The 15,103-nt window shown below is 43.1% G+C and overlaps 1 protein-coding gene across 8 annotated transcripts; it reads left to right on the plus strand.

Moving 5' to 3' along the window:
• The first annotated feature begins 1,383 nt into the window (after window positions 1-1,383).
• On the plus strand, window positions 1,384-13,652 carry LOC115397426 (aryl hydrocarbon receptor nuclear translocator-like). 8 transcript variants are annotated; one of them, XM_030103727.1, is made up of 21 exons: window positions 1,384-1,719; window positions 2,290-2,383; window positions 2,914-2,952; window positions 3,054-3,104; window positions 3,298-3,345; window positions 4,001-4,214; window positions 4,615-4,828; window positions 4,938-5,040; window positions 5,129-5,194; window positions 5,318-5,403; window positions 5,483-5,559; window positions 6,017-6,151; window positions 6,253-6,327; window positions 7,301-7,452; window positions 7,681-7,803; window positions 8,257-8,341; window positions 9,784-9,971; window positions 10,752-10,941; window positions 11,270-11,447; window positions 11,551-11,684; window positions 12,360-13,652. In XM_030103727.1, the coding sequence occupies exons 1-21, from the start codon at window positions 1,683-1,685 to the stop codon at window positions 12,441-12,443; spliced, it is 2,373 nt and encodes a 790-aa protein (XP_029959587.1). In that variant the 5' UTR covers window positions 1,384-1,682; the 3' UTR covers window positions 12,444-13,652. The 8 variants fall into 8 exon arrangements, with proteins under 8 accessions (XP_029959587.1, XP_029959589.1, XP_029959592.1 ...); XM_030103729.1 differs by having other exon boundaries at window positions 11,273-11,447; XM_030103732.1 differs by lacking the exon at window positions 7,681-7,803 and having other exon boundaries at window positions 1,385-1,719.
• The last annotated feature ends 1,451 nt before the right edge of the window (window positions 13,653-15,103 follow it).

The raw sequence follows: 15,103 nt of genomic DNA on the forward strand, positions 1-15,103 counted from the left end.
TTCTTCAGTTCACTGCCTATTAGCTCGGCCCATGTTTGAGTCTTTGAGTGTTGATCTAAATGAATGATTTTAGGTATGAATCTGTTGTTTGTTGTCTGTGAAGAGATGTTATTTTCTGCGCTGATGATTTTGTGAAACGATCGTTCCACTTTTGTTGCCATGCTTTAAAGCTTTCGTACGTCAAGTGCCTTATCTGTAACGTGTGGGAAGCTCTCCGGTCTCCATGCCCTCTCCATTTCTTTTCCTGTTTCCACCTCACATCAAGACCTAGTACATTGTCCCTACTCGCTGTTTCATACATGGCTCACTTCTCTTCTTTCTTAAATGACCTTTTTTCAACCCTACTCTCATTCCATCATCATCTCCTTTTTTAACTAACCCTGACCAACCAGCAAACCTCTCTTCCCCAGTGACACAGAAGAAACAGCTGTGTCCTAATTACAGTGTTATTTTTTTTATTTTGATATTTTTTTTTCCTTTAAATGTTGTTATCAATGATAAAAGCAAAAATCATGAATCACAGAGAATGAACTTTGAAGTGGCTTCTTGTGTCTTTATCACATCTGCAATGCAAACACACACCAGATAAACACATCTCAAGTTAGGTTTTTCTGCTTTATGGAAAAAGACGTTACATATAGCGAGTACAGTGAAAACACTGCCTAGACATGGTGCAGCAAATGTATTTGTATAGCACTAAATATACTCAAGGCTACCTGCAGCACTTCACAAAGGCAAAGAAACATGAAATTACATTTAAATAATCAAATCAAGACAGAGAAAACAAAAGCACATGAAGAACAACAACTATTATATATATATATATATATATATATATACACACACACACACACACACATATATATACATATATATATATATATATTTATATATATATATATATATAATTTTTTTTTTTATATACAGCCAATGGTTTCCCCTCATACTGCTACCTTCAGACCCCAGACGCGCCACGCTGTGGAGATTGGTTTTTTTTTTTAAGTTTTATTCAGAACAAGAACATATATACACACATACAAACAAGGCACATGAGTATTATCAAAATCAACAAACTGCTATTATAGATTGAGCAGTCAGTGTAAATCCAAAAATAAAATAAAATGAAATTAAATAAAAACAATAATAAAAAATAAAATTTGTGAGGGAGCTTTTAAGTTAAATCAAAATTTTCTAATAAAGAAAACAAGTGAAGGGCTTTTCTATTATCAACTAATTTTAAAGATTTACAAAAAGAGCCGTGGAGATTGTTTTGCACACCTGCGGGTCCCGCCTCTCTCTGGGCGGGTACTAGCGTGGATTTCCCAACACGTGACGTCATGTGTATCCGGCCGCGTGTCGTCCAATGGGAGGAGGAGGACAAATTACACCGCAGCTGCCGCTGCTAGCCCGAAACGCCATCTTAATTAGGCAAGGGGGGGTTTAAACGGAGAGAAGGCTAGAAAGCGCCCTGTGAGGGAGACAGGAAAATATTTTAATCCGCGTTTCAAACAGCCCGTCTGGAGTAGTATCAGCCATGGCTTGGTCTGTTTACCGTACACATTAAACGAGCGCTCCCGAGGAGTTCGGCTGGTTAGCTGTGAGCTACATAGCTAGCATAGGGGAGGGTAAGGGGGGTGAGGATTTTTTTTTTTTTTTTTTGGCGCAGCTGAAGTTATTTGTTTATGTTATCCTACACGGACATGTCCTCTTCAAATCCAGGTAAAACGACGTAGAAGTGACTGCGACAGTTTAGACATGTAGTAATGTGCAGTTGTTAACTAGTTTGGAGCGGTTTCTTTAGCGAACACTCTCTTGAAGATAGCGTGACAGCGGGGCTAATAGCTTAGCTTCATCTCGCTGCTCATTGCATAAATGATCGGTTGCTAACATGCTAACTACTTTCCAATGGTTATGTAATTATTCAGCTGGGTTGTTAATAAATATGTTTGTGGGTTTATTTTGTTTGTTTTGCGACAACAGTTAGGCCGACAAACTGAACGTCTAATGTAGTAAAATGTCAAGTTACTGCCGACGGTTAAACTATTGGCTAATGTGCACAGCGTAGGTGTTATGTTTGCTACATATAGCTTTAAAGTGACTCTAAGTTGTTCAATCAAAAAGGAAGAGTGCGCGTTTTAGAATACAACGAGCTTTAATGTACTTGCTGGAGCCTATCCATGCATGTTGCAGTGAATGGTTTCGGTTTGTTTCTTCGTGCTGCATCGCAAAAGGAAATCACCTGTTATCTGTGCTACATTACATTTCTCTGTTACTCTGTGTTATTATTAGACTTACCAGACCCAAATCTGGGTATGGGGGCAAGTGGGGCCCAAGCAAGTGGGGGGGCAGTTGTACCAAAAGGGACCAACAAAAGACCAGCTGCGTAAGTTAATGTGACATGTCTGTGTTGTCCTGCACTGATTTAGATTCCTGTTCACGGTGTTAAAATTTGTACTTTAAGCTGCTGAAATGTGAGCTTTGTCATTTGTGCAAGTATGGAAGATAAGGCACCTAACTTGAGTTGGTTTTAAGATAGTGCTCGCCATGATGCGTTTTAAGCTTGTGGAAGCACCGGTTTACATGTGTGTTCATTAAGTCATCAGTCAACATTTGCATTTCCCCTTTTTGTGATCTTCTGCAATGTTGTCTGCTTCTGCTTTTAGAGCTGGACCTGATGGGATTTTGCATTGCAATCCATGTTATCAGACACATATTTGTCAAACAGTGGTTTGATTGCATTTATCTCATCTCCAGCTCTAAATGGAAACTCATCATTATGTCATTCCAGGTCTCTTTAGGTCAAAGACCAACGTTATTAACCAGTAACTGTTTGTTGCAGTTCTAGTTGTTGTCCATATTCTTTTAAGAATCATTCTGCAAAAGTGATTTTGTGCCTTTCTCCTTCAATTGCAGACCAGACTTTGATGATGATGATGGAAGCAAGTTATTCAGGTAGTTTTTCTTTGTATTGCATAAAGCAAGATGAATGTCCATAACAAACAGGTTAAATCGTTCAATTTGCTTAGATAAGTTGTTTGTTTGACTTTTCACAGATGTGATGATGATGCACCAGGCTCCAACAATGACAAGGAGCGCTTTGCAAGGTAGGGGGGTACATTAAGAGAGAAGTGTGTGTGGTGAGGGAGTAAAGGGGTCCAGTGAAGATCCTGCTGTTACCTTTGTGCTGCCCTCCTTTTTCCTATAGTTTAATTTTTTTCCCTTTTTTTCAGTTCGTCACTTTGTTTTGGTAGTATTACTTTGCGGGCCCGTGTTTTAGTGGGTTGGTTTTATTTCCAGGTTTTTGGAAGAAGATGAGAGTTTTGCAGATAAGGAAAAGCTAGCCAGGTATGGCCTGTACCATTAAGGAAGGCTCCCTCTCCTGCTTGCGTCCATATCGATATTGAATGCACTTATCAAATCCTATCCTGTCTTGCTGGGATTTCCAGCACATCGTCGTTTTGACAGAACGGATTGCCAGTATTTTTGGCCGCTCTTCGTGTTTGTTGTGGTGCCTGTCAGATTTTTCTACTTTATTGCCAAAGCCAGATATTTTTTTTTGTTCGTTTTCCCTCAACCCACCACTGTGTTATGTTACTAACAGCTATGCTGTGTGTGAGTGAGGGACTTCTTTCACTCTTGTAATCCCTTCCTTCTTGAGCAACTGTCCTCTCTGTCTCGTTTTGTCTCCCGCTCTCAGGAAAACTGAAAGGCCTTTCTCTTTCTGCACTTGCTCTCTTTTCTCATTTAAACTGGCCATGAAAGACCAGAGCCTCCTGCTTTCTCACACTCATTTCTACAGATCATTGACTACTCATTATTATTTTATGCTTCCATTACTTCTCTCACCTTCTGTCATTCCCATTTCTTCTTCCTGGTTGGGAACATAACATTACGACATTAACTGTAAACTCTACTTCATGTTGTCCACCTTTCCACCTGTTTCCCCCATATCGATCCCTCCGTTCCTCTCCTCCTCTGCCTACCTTGCTTCCTCACTCAGGGAGAACCACAGTGAGATTGAGAGGCGGCGGCGGAACAAGATGACCGCCTACATCACAGAGTTGTCCGACATGGTGCCCACGTGCAGCGCACTGGCACGGAAGCCAGACAAGCTCACCATCCTGCGAATGGCAGTGTCCCATATGAAGTCTCTGCGAGGAAGTGGCACTACCAACGCCGACGGGTCATACAAGCCCTCCTTTCTCACTGACCAGGTATGTGTAGCGGCGGTGAAGAGTCTGATTTAAATGCTTTCTGTTTATACAGTGAGGAAAGCAGAGCTTCACTAAAAGTAAATTTCTTGTTAAACATCTTACTCTATTAGTATTTTTTTTTTTTTTTTTTTTTTACATGTCAATATCCGCTTTAAATGTAATGCAAATCATTCTGAAAAGGAATCGCAAACATGCTTTGAGTTGAATGGATTGCAAGTGGTTTTTCTCACTTTCTGTTGCGGTGCACTTGTGTCTATAACAAAAACAAACTGCGCAGGAAATGGGGTATTGTACTTGTGGAAGAATGGGCAGCAGCAGAAAACAAAGCGCTGTAATTTGCGAATCTATTTAAAGATCAGTTGTACTCCAACGGTCACTCTTTGATGCTCCGTCTTCGCAGGAGCTGAAGCACCTGATCCTCGACGCAGCTGACGGCTTCTTGTTTGTGGTATCATGTGAGACCGGTCGCATTGTTTACGTCTCGGACTCCCTGACACCCGTCCTCAACCAGTCCCAGACTGAATGGCTGGGCTCCTCCCTTTACGATCAGCTCCACCCAGACGACAAGGAGAAGCTCAGGGAGCAGCTGTCCACTGCCGAGAACAACAACACGGGTACAAAGCAGCACAACTCGCGCACACATCCAACAACACAGTGATGAGGAAGCATGATTGTTTAATGGATAAGAGAAGAACACATTTAAGCTCAGTTTGCTTTTAATAGGGAGGATGCTGGACTTGAAGACAGGAACAGTGAAGAAAGAGAGCCAGCAGTCATCAGCTAGGATGAGTACAGGAGCCCGTCGATCCTTCATCTGCAGAATGAGGTGAGACTCCTCAGAGAGTCAGCTGTATACCTTTTTCCACAGTCTTCATGACGCAGTGGTTCATGCGGTGGTCTGTCTGTGCTTGCAGGTGTGGCACGTGTCCGGTGGAGCCGCTGTCAATGAATAGACTGAACTTTCTTCGAAATAGAAACAGGTGACAAGAACGGCTACTTCTCTATGTATTTTTTGAAATTGAATGCTTCCTGCAAAAAGGCTTTGTAACAAGTTGAAATCAGGTATTTAAGGCACAGTCATGTAATTTGTGTGTTCGCCTCAGGAATGGTTTGGGCGCTGCCAAAGAGGGAGAGCCTCAGTATGTTGTAGTCCACTGTACAGGATACATCAAGTCCTGGCCCCCTGCAGGTAAACACGCTACTTTTGGGGGGGTTTTTTAGCTCTCTGTTTGTTTCACTTGAAAGTCTGAACCCGTGTTGCGTTTCAGGAGTATCGTTAACGGATGATGAAGCAGACAATAATCAGGGGAGTCGCTACTGTCTAGTTGCCATTGGAAGATTACAGGTACGATGGTTTTGTGAGTGATTTTTAAGAATGTGTTTGAATGTGTGGCAGGATAAGATCATGTCTGGAAAATCATGTTGAAGTATTGTCAATTTGAAGGACCATATCGTCCTGGGTCATCTATGCGTGACCTTCGTGCTTCTCCAAAAGCTTGTAATCAATAACCAGTTTGCCGCCAATCAAAGAGTAAAACTGCCTTTTTTTTTCATTTTGTAGCAAACACGCATTATGTGGAAAAGGCAGTATCAATACAGAGACTTATCTAGGCTTCATAACATGTGATGTTTGCACTGAATTTCAAAATCCTTGAGAAACACTGACCTTTCGCAACTTCTGAGTTGACATTCAGTTGTTTTCTTGCTGTGCCTCAGGGTTGAACGGAGTAATGACATGATGGAGATCCACATGTGAATTATTGTTTTCATATTTACCGGTAATTCTTCTCTCTCTCATCCAGGTTACTTGTTGTCCAGGTGACACTGACCTCAACAGTATCAGTGTTCCAGTAGAGTTCATCTCCCGCCATAACTGCCAGGGCATGTTCACCTTCGTAGACCACCGATGCCTGGCCGCTGTTGGATATCAGCCCCAGGTGAACTGAGCTGCGGACATCTAGAAACCCCTCACAGGCTCTGTGCTGTAACTCTTCAGAAATGTCTGAATTGAGGTTGTTTACTCTCCCGTGTCTTGCAGGAATTATTGGGGAAGAATATTCTGGAGCTTGCCCATCCTGAAGATCAGGGCTTACTGAGAGACAGCTTCCAACAGGTGGGCTCAGATAAACAATCCGTTTTAAAAATAAAACAAAACTATCACTTGTGTTTGGATGGAGGGGTGTTTTGATTTACCACAACCTTTAAAAAGATGCTAAAACGGATACATCAGTGCTAAAGATATGGTCTGTGGTGTTAAACGTCAGGGCTGTGAAGCATGTGGCTCATGGGTGTAATCCAGCCCATGGGATGACACTGTAAGAAGTAAAAAGCAAAAAGATGTATTTAGTTGTGATTGCAGCGTTTTCGTAACACGACAAGACCTAAGACAACATTGACACACACTGATCAACGATTAAGTGATCAAATCAAGCCACCTTATTTGCCAGTTCCTTCTTAAAACCCCTGGTACCTGTCATCATTTAATTGTGTGGAACCAGCATAAGTATCAGTTAACTTGAGGATTGACATGCAGGATTTTGACAGTTTAGCTTTTCTCGAATACATCATACATTGTCCTTCCACAAATTTCTCTGAGCAGCACACAGCCTCGTCGACTTTACCATACAATTTGTGTGGAGTATTAAGTAAAATGATTCCAGCTTCTTCAACTTCATATGTACTGTCTTCATCTGACTAATGTAAATAAGAAAAATTCTGCATAGCCAGTTTCTCAGTCTTGCCATGAAGTTTAAATGTTGCAGATCACAGGTCTGCCTGTGCTTGACAAAAGCAGGAAACGAACAGTGAATTTCTGTGAAAACAGTGCAACAATGAAGAACTATGACCACATGAAGTGAATTCATGTGCAAAAAGGAAGACGGTGAATGTGGCTGAGTTTAAACCATTACATTCAACAGCTGCAGTCGCCCCATTCTGATGTGTTTTAGCTGGAGTGAAGCTGCTGTCTGTTCACGCCAGCAGGCCTCAGCTGCTACTGTTGTCATTGTATCTGTGTAACCGGATATCTTTTCGGTTTGTGTACATGTCAACCGTCCGCTCAGCATCATGTACGTGTGTGTCCTCAGGTGGTGAAGCTGAAGGGTCAAGTTTTGTCAGTGATGTTTCGATTCCGCTCCAAATCGAGAGAATGGATCTGGATGAGGACGAGCTCTTTCACGTTCCAGAACCCATTTTCGGAGGAGATTGAATACATCATCTGTACCAATGTCAATGTGAAGTGAGTCACGCTCTGAGCACGATTACACAATCCGATGCAGCGCATAATGAAAGCATTGACGTCTTGAAATGGACTCTTGTGAAACATCCCTCTGTCTGAATGCTCACCAATTATCCTCAACCCCACTTCCTCTTCCACCCCCTACAACAACCCCTCCCATAAACCGCACACTGATCGATCTCTCCCAACACTTCTCCTCTGCGCCCGCCAATGATTGTGGGGCAATAGAAACTCGACTCAGGACCCCCTCACTCCCATCTCCTCCCCCGGGGCTTCGATGCCCCCCTCCCTGGGTCAGGTCAGCCCCAGTGGCCCTCCTGTAGTGCTCAGCCCGGTTCAGATAGCCACCAGGTGAGGCCTGCACTGCCTGTCCTCCCCCTGCATGGGAGAACAACGGCTGCTTCTTCACGGGAGACTCCTGCTGTGTCTAGCAAGCTGTAGCCACTCTGTTTTGTTTTTTCGTTTTTCATTTCTCGCTCTGGTGGTTCTTCCTTCCTTCATTTCTGTAGTGTCGGAATAGCAGTGCTGGATAAAAGCATGTCTCCTCTTTCTATTCTTATGGTTAGTAGTAGAAAATCAGACTTTAACATAGGTGGTGTAGCATGTTAGCGGTGTGTCTGTTATAGACTTTTCTTCTTCTATCTTCCGTCATGTTGCCATGGTGACCGGTGGCGGGTTGAGCATTGTTTTGTCAGCAGGTGTTTGGGATTTCTCACTCAACATCGGAGGGCATGGAAATGGAAATAAGGCTATTTTAGGCCGACTTCAAATCAACACCCTCTCCGTCTGTTTTTCCCTTTCCAGGCAACTGCAGCAGCAGCAGGCCGACCTGGAGGGAGGAGGAACGAGAGACGGCATGTACGAGGCCGGACCAATCCCTCTCCCACAGGTGAGGCTGCAGGAATCCACCGTTGGTGTTTTTCCCAATGGTTTTGGTGCCCTGGCTTTTGACTGATGGCACTCTGTGGCTAGACATTGTTGACTTACCATCTATACATCAGGGTGTTGGGAGAGCTCCACCATCACCACTGCCTGTTGTTTTTGTGTGACTTGCCAACACCTGGTGAAGGTGTTCCCATGACTTATTATAAAAATAACTCACCAACTCGTATCATGTTATTTTATAGCAGAAACTGGATTTGGATCTTTGCAAGCTGAGACCCAAGTTGAGGTGGAATGTCTTTTGTTCGTCATTCTTTGGAGATGATTGCAATATTGTAACAGTGCATAAAGGAATAGGTAGAGCCACATAACATTTAGCTCCGTCTTAAAAAGCAGGCAAATCATAGCAGGTTAATGTGGCAGGCAGCCTTCACGTTTGGCCCCATATTTGTTGTTGCAACATTGCTGGAATGCTGATATGTGTTCAAACATATTGTGTTCTTGAAAGATCCTCAGTCCTGATATGCAGCACATTTGTTTAAAAAAAAAAAAAAAAAAAAAAAAAAATGCTAAAAATGAATTATACAATATCAATAAGCCAACGTCTGCATGCACTGTTGGTATTGAATGCCCTTTCTGTTTTATCTGAAGGGCAACTTCATGCTATAATAACCATGCCAGATACACCAGGAACGAAATGCTAATGACACCAAGAAAATGCACCGTTTTAAATTCCTCTTTCACTTCCTCATACTTAAATTATACTCCGTTAAAGCAGTTTGCCCCACAGTCACTTTTCAATGGCCACAAATGTGGTTTGCCAACATTTTAACCTCTGACCATCTTTGAATCGGCTAACTCGGGTATTTACTTGCTCAGTAAATACGGCCTTCATGTGGGTCCACAAATCTGTCCTCCTTTGTTCAACATAGAAACAAGTGTTATGTGTTGAAATTGGATGAATAAAATCATTATTAAGCCTTTCAGCTAATCAGTATTATAGATTTGTGATAATCACTTTGTTTTTTTTATAAGACTAAAGGTCATTTTGTGCCTGCAAGTAGTTTAAAGCTGAAAGACTCCTTGAGTTTCATTTTAGAGGTCTGAAACAGTTTTGTCCTACCTATTAATTTGCTGGATGGAAATGTGCAATGCATGCAAAAAACATTATAATGGTTCGCAAAGCTTTTTTTTTTTTTTTTTTTTTTTTTTTTTGACATGCCACATGCTTCGGGTTCGTTTTCCTTTGAGCCATGTCTCGTCTCATTATCATCCTTTACTTGGCATCAGCTGAAACCTCAAATTTAAATGCACTGGAGCCTGAAAAAGAATCGATGATTACAGGCTGTTGAATTTTAGTTTGGCGTGACGGAGCAGAGCTTGTGCCGTTCTGTTTTCTTCATTGAAACTGTGTGTCGTTGCTTTACTCGTGCTTTTGGTCGTGTTTAGATGCCCGTGCAGCCAGTGGCGGCTGCAGGACCGGACCATGGCAAGAGCATGGAGAAGCCAGAGCTCTACCCTTCGCTTTTCCAAGGGCCCGATCAGGCCAAGGCCATGCCCTCCACCTCCACTCCGTCCGCTCAGATCTACGCTCCAGCCAACAACTTCCCTGCTCCTCGGTCCACTGAGACCTACAGGTACGAAGCTTTTTCCATCATCAGCTCCAGTTCACTGTTTTCCTCCTATCCTCTCACCACTGACGGGGTTTTCTTGTGTATGATGAGTGAATAATGGCTAGATATTGAAAATGCAAGTTATCAATGAGAAAACAGGTTTATATCTGCTCACTTATTGCACTTTTTTTGACAATTCTGCATCACAAAGTTTCAGTAAAGCCTGACATCCCAGTAATAAGAGGATATGCTGCTTTATTTAGGAACTCTAGGTAGTATGAGGTGTTTTTCAATCTTTATTGTATTTTCTATCATCTGTCACAGTTTCCTCTGTTTTTATTATTCAAGTTGTCGTTCTTTAAATTGTGTTTTTTTTTGTGATAAGTAGATTATCTCTTGGGATAAGTAATATTTGTAGGTCACAAACATTAATATACTTGCATCGGAGATGAAGAGCAGATCTTCTGTAAATGTTGCTTTTGGAAGTAATGAACTAAGGAGTTTAAATAACAGACTGGTTTGCATGTCTCTGTTGTATTGGATAATATGCAGCAGCAGCTTATGGGAGAACTCCCATGTGAGTACTACATATAAACCACATGAAAGATACGGGAGAACAAAGGCTTTAAGTGTGTGCAGATGCAGCCTGGCAAAGATTATGTTCCTGTCAGAATCAATTCTCCAGTGTACGTTTGTATGCTAAGCCTTGTTTATTGTGTTGTTGTGTTTTTTTTTTTTTTTATGTGAAGCGGAGATGATTCCATTCTGTATATAAAGTGACTCTCTGGTCTGTTCTCCCCGCAGACCGGTCAGCATGACTCCGCAGATGGCACAGCCAGCCCATTCGGCGGGGCAGATGCTGGCTCAGATGTCTCGGCAGAACGGAGCGCCACAGTCGATTCCTCCCTCCAGCACCAGCAGCCCCCTCCACGCTGGACCGGCAGGGGGGTGGCAAGGAGCTGGAGCCGGGGTCCGGCCACAGTTTAATAACCAGGTGAGACGGCCCGACGGCATCGACAGTCAGCTGTTACTGTCTTACTGTTTCATTCCTGCGCAGTTTGCAGGGAAACATATGGACTTGGTAGTGATGCTGTTTGAAGATCTCCAGTTTTGGTCTTTTAATTAGGAAAATAACAAATATTGTGACGAACTAGATTCAAATAATAGATGAAGGGGAAGCGGGGTGTCTAGATGAAGTGTGTGTGGTTCTGGTAGATTAGGATGTTAATAGTAATTGATCAGTTTTGCCTTATTCTGTCAGTCGTAGTTTTTGTTTACACATTTGGTCACATTGTAAAATCCAGTCTTTTACTTGTGTTCAGCAGCAGGTGGCTCCTCAAGCAGCAAAAACCATGACGCCACCATTTCCTCCCATGGGAGGCTTCGGAGGAGGCTCCTCCAACACGTTCAGCCAGATGCCCACAGGCGCCGCTCCCACCCCCCCCAGCGGGCCGAACTACCCACAGATGAACGCCCGAGCCAACATCAACAACGGCTATGGTGGGTGGTTTACGTGTGTGTGTGTGTGTGTGTGTGTGTGATTTTTTTTGTTTCTGAGGCGTGTCGGAGCGGCGGCTCACTCTTCCTCTGTCCCGGTTCCCAGACGGTTCCCAGTCCGGTGCACAGTTCCCGTCCCGGGCAGCGGAGGCGGTGTGGCCCCAGTGGCAGGGCCAGCAGCACTCTCAGAGCACCGAGCAGCATCCGCACGCTCAGGGCCACCAGCAAGACATGTTTCCTGTGAGTGACTCAACTTTTTATACGTTTAGATCTCTTTCTATAGGAAAGGAACGATGCATTTTAATTAGCATACTTTTAAATTTACAAGATCATGGCCGAAGAATAAGAGGTCGAGCAATGTCAGTGTTTGATGGGGGGAAAAAAAACACACTTTCCTCTGAACACCTTCATTCAACACATCCACATGAACACACCCTGAACATTTGCATTGAAACCATATGTTGTGTTGCCTAGCAAAAACCAGAATAGCCTCGAATAGGAGTGAAAAGGCAGATAATGGAGCCCTCAGACATGTAGTGGGAAATCGGGTAACGGTGAAGATTGAAGGGTTGAAATTAGAGCAAATACTTGGATCAATATGGAAATCATTTGCAAAGCATTTTAATGCTAAATTTTGAGTTGTATGATGGAAGTCAGCGATGCATGAAGGTCATCGGAGGGATTTTTAACTCCATATTGATTTAAACCCCTATTATCACATCCAAGATCGAAATAGAAAAAAAGAAACACTCATGCAGCCAAGTGTGCATGAAGGTTAAGCTTGTGTGTGTGTGTGTGTGTGTGCATGATTGTCCAAGTCAGAAAAGCCCCGCATTAAAATACACATTGTGTCACGTATCTTGTGATTGGTCAGATAAACCTCTCTCTCTCTCTCTCTCTCTCTCCTCCATTCAGGATGTGCTGTCGATGCTGGATCAGCCTGCCAACTTCAACAGCGACGACTTTGAGATTCCCATGTACCCGCCGTTTAACGAGTGAAATGTTCGACTGCCGCTTTCACTTCTGGACCCTCAGTTTCCGATGTTTATCCTGTGTTCTTCCTGCTCCTGAGAGTAGCGCTCTTCCCGTGTTTTGCATGGCTTCAGCTGCGCAGTAACAGACGGAGGGACAGCTCTGACCGTCAATCTAATGCGGGAAGGAAACGGTTTGCTACTGATTCAAAGCTCATTAGAACAATGTTCCAGCCATTGTCAGAGGATTTTCTAGCTAGCACTGCCCAAAGCTCAACAACCTGCGTTGTAGATATGTGATATATGGAATATATAAATATATATTAAAAAAAGCGCACAATCACTTGAATAGACTGGCACAGAAACACTCGGCACCACTCGAGCAAAACACAGGAAGTAAACTCACGCACACACAAAGGCCTTTTATTCCGACATGTTTGTGGTATTTCTCAGGCATCGATGACGAGTGTGTTTTTGCTGTTGGACCCTTTAGCACATGGAGGCGTCTCTCCAGGCCGTGGCTCAAACTCTCGGGATATTGCAGGGATGTACAGCTCCGGCGCTCTCTCGGCGCTCGGCTGCCGCACGCTCACCTCACGCTCGGTTCTGCACCCACCGCATGTCTCTGCATGACGGAGCTGCTCTCAGGTTTACACCGAGGGCAGCGTTCTGCGCACGTCTGTGGCTTCACGTATAGATTTTAGCGGTTATGTTGCTTTTATGTCTGTATTGAATGATGTGCTTCAACAAACCACCTGTTACAGTGGCGACATGCTGATCTTTAAGATGCCAGCTGGATACATAGTCTGTTTTGTTTTTTGTTTTTTTTTTTTGCTTTGCCTGCATATAAACCGAATGCATGTGTGTGTATGTATCATGAAGCGGATACATACTGTGTCGTTATCAGCTGAAAGTCGTCCGGTTTCCGCCTTGCTTGACTTGCTTCTATCCGCCGCCCTCATTTCACTGATAGGCTTTTTGTACGCCTTTATTAAAAGTGTATTAAAAACATGCAGCAATAATTAACAAGCCAGGTATTGTGTACTTTTAAAGCCATTGTTTATTACAGTGTTTCTTTTTTTTTCTAATTATTTTAAAGTGGGGAGATCTGTTAGGAAGGCTTGATTTATCTGTTAAGTTTCCCAAGTATTTCTTTGGAACTGTCCGGCTCCCCCTCTGATTGGTGTTTTAATGGTTTGATCAGGGTATTCAGGATTTAAATGGAATCAACAGAGCTTAAAACAATGTGATCTAAGTGAGAATGTCTAAATTCTTCTCAGTGTTTGTCCTCTTCTGTGACATTTTGGTGAGGACTGAATCTTTGTCAACACTTCTTTCCTCTTTTTTTCCCAGCATTATAGAATAACAATGGGATTAAAGGTAGTGTTTCTAAAATAACTTTAATGTGTAAAATGTGGAATTCAAGCTTGACCCCCACCTCCTCTTTTTTATGTTACATATTTCAGTTTGTGTGTGTTTGTAATGTCCACATATATGTGATGACAGATTGTGTAACTGTATGTAAACCCATGTAGATAATTGTCCAGGTTTATCTTCCAGAGGATGGTATGTTGGTGACTGTTTTTTGTTATTGCTCAAACCTGTTGAGTTGCTCTGTATCCATGTTTTTTTCCACACTTAGAAACACAGATATATAAATATACTGTACATGAAATTTTAAATGAAAAATGTTTGTTTTTTTGTAATAAATTGTTATATTGTCAAATATGAAGTTGTGTTGTTGCGATCACAAATATTTGAGTGGATTTTTTTTGGACAGTCATGCAAAAGTCATGTCTGTTTTAGTTACATCCACACATGCACCGACTTCCTTGTTTTCTGTTGGTATTCACTGAGGAAACCCAAGGCCCGTATCCATTTTCTTTCCTCTTTCTGTGTGTTGGTGAAGTCTCAGATCTTTGGGTGTCTCCTGAGATCGGTTTCCTTCTTTGTCTTTCACAGGCCGGGGGTGAAAATGGATAGAATTAATGCTCTAAAGTGATCTCGAGCTGGTTTACGGTGTCTGATGCGCCCTGTTTGGGTTGCACTTGGGCGACGGCCTGCGTGCTGTGAATCTTGTATTTCTGGTGTCGAACACATGCGGACTCCCTGTCAGCCTTTGGAGCCAAACTGCTGATTTGCATGGAGTCGGTTTCCTCTTTACTCATGTGTGTCTCTGTCGGTGACATCAGAGTACAAGCGATCTGCAGTTTTCTTTTTGGACAGGATCAGTTTCCAACCCTTCTCAAGTGGATTGCCGCTCGGGCATCATATCCCCTTTCTCCTCCTCAACCCTTTCTTTTGTTTTTCTAACTTTTCGACCGGTCTTTGCTCTGTTTTTCCTGCAGCAGAAAATAATCTAAACACTGCTGGAACCAGTTCATCTTCAACTTTCACATCAGATTTAGTGGAAGTTTTAAAAAACGCGTTTGTGTGTGTGTGGTGCTGACCAGAGATCATGTGACTCCTGTTGAGGCGTCACTCCCTGTGAAGCTGTGGTCTCCTGAGGAGATGCCTGGGTGGTGTCCTAATCTCAGGAACGGCCTGATTGTTACCAAACTCCTCATTAACTAAACATGAAGGACACAGGTGCCAGATGGGGCTCCGCGTGTCCGCCAAGCCGTCTTATCTGTGGCAGGACGGCCGCAGGTGTCAAGAGCGGGGAGGAAGGAGAGGCCACGGCAGTGG

This window comes from Salarias fasciatus, chromosome 11, assembly GCF_902148845.1.
Source record: "Salarias fasciatus chromosome 11, fSalaFa1.1, whole genome shotgun sequence".
Taxonomy (NCBI): Eukaryota; Metazoa; Chordata; class Actinopteri; order Blenniiformes; family Blenniidae; genus Salarias; species Salarias fasciatus.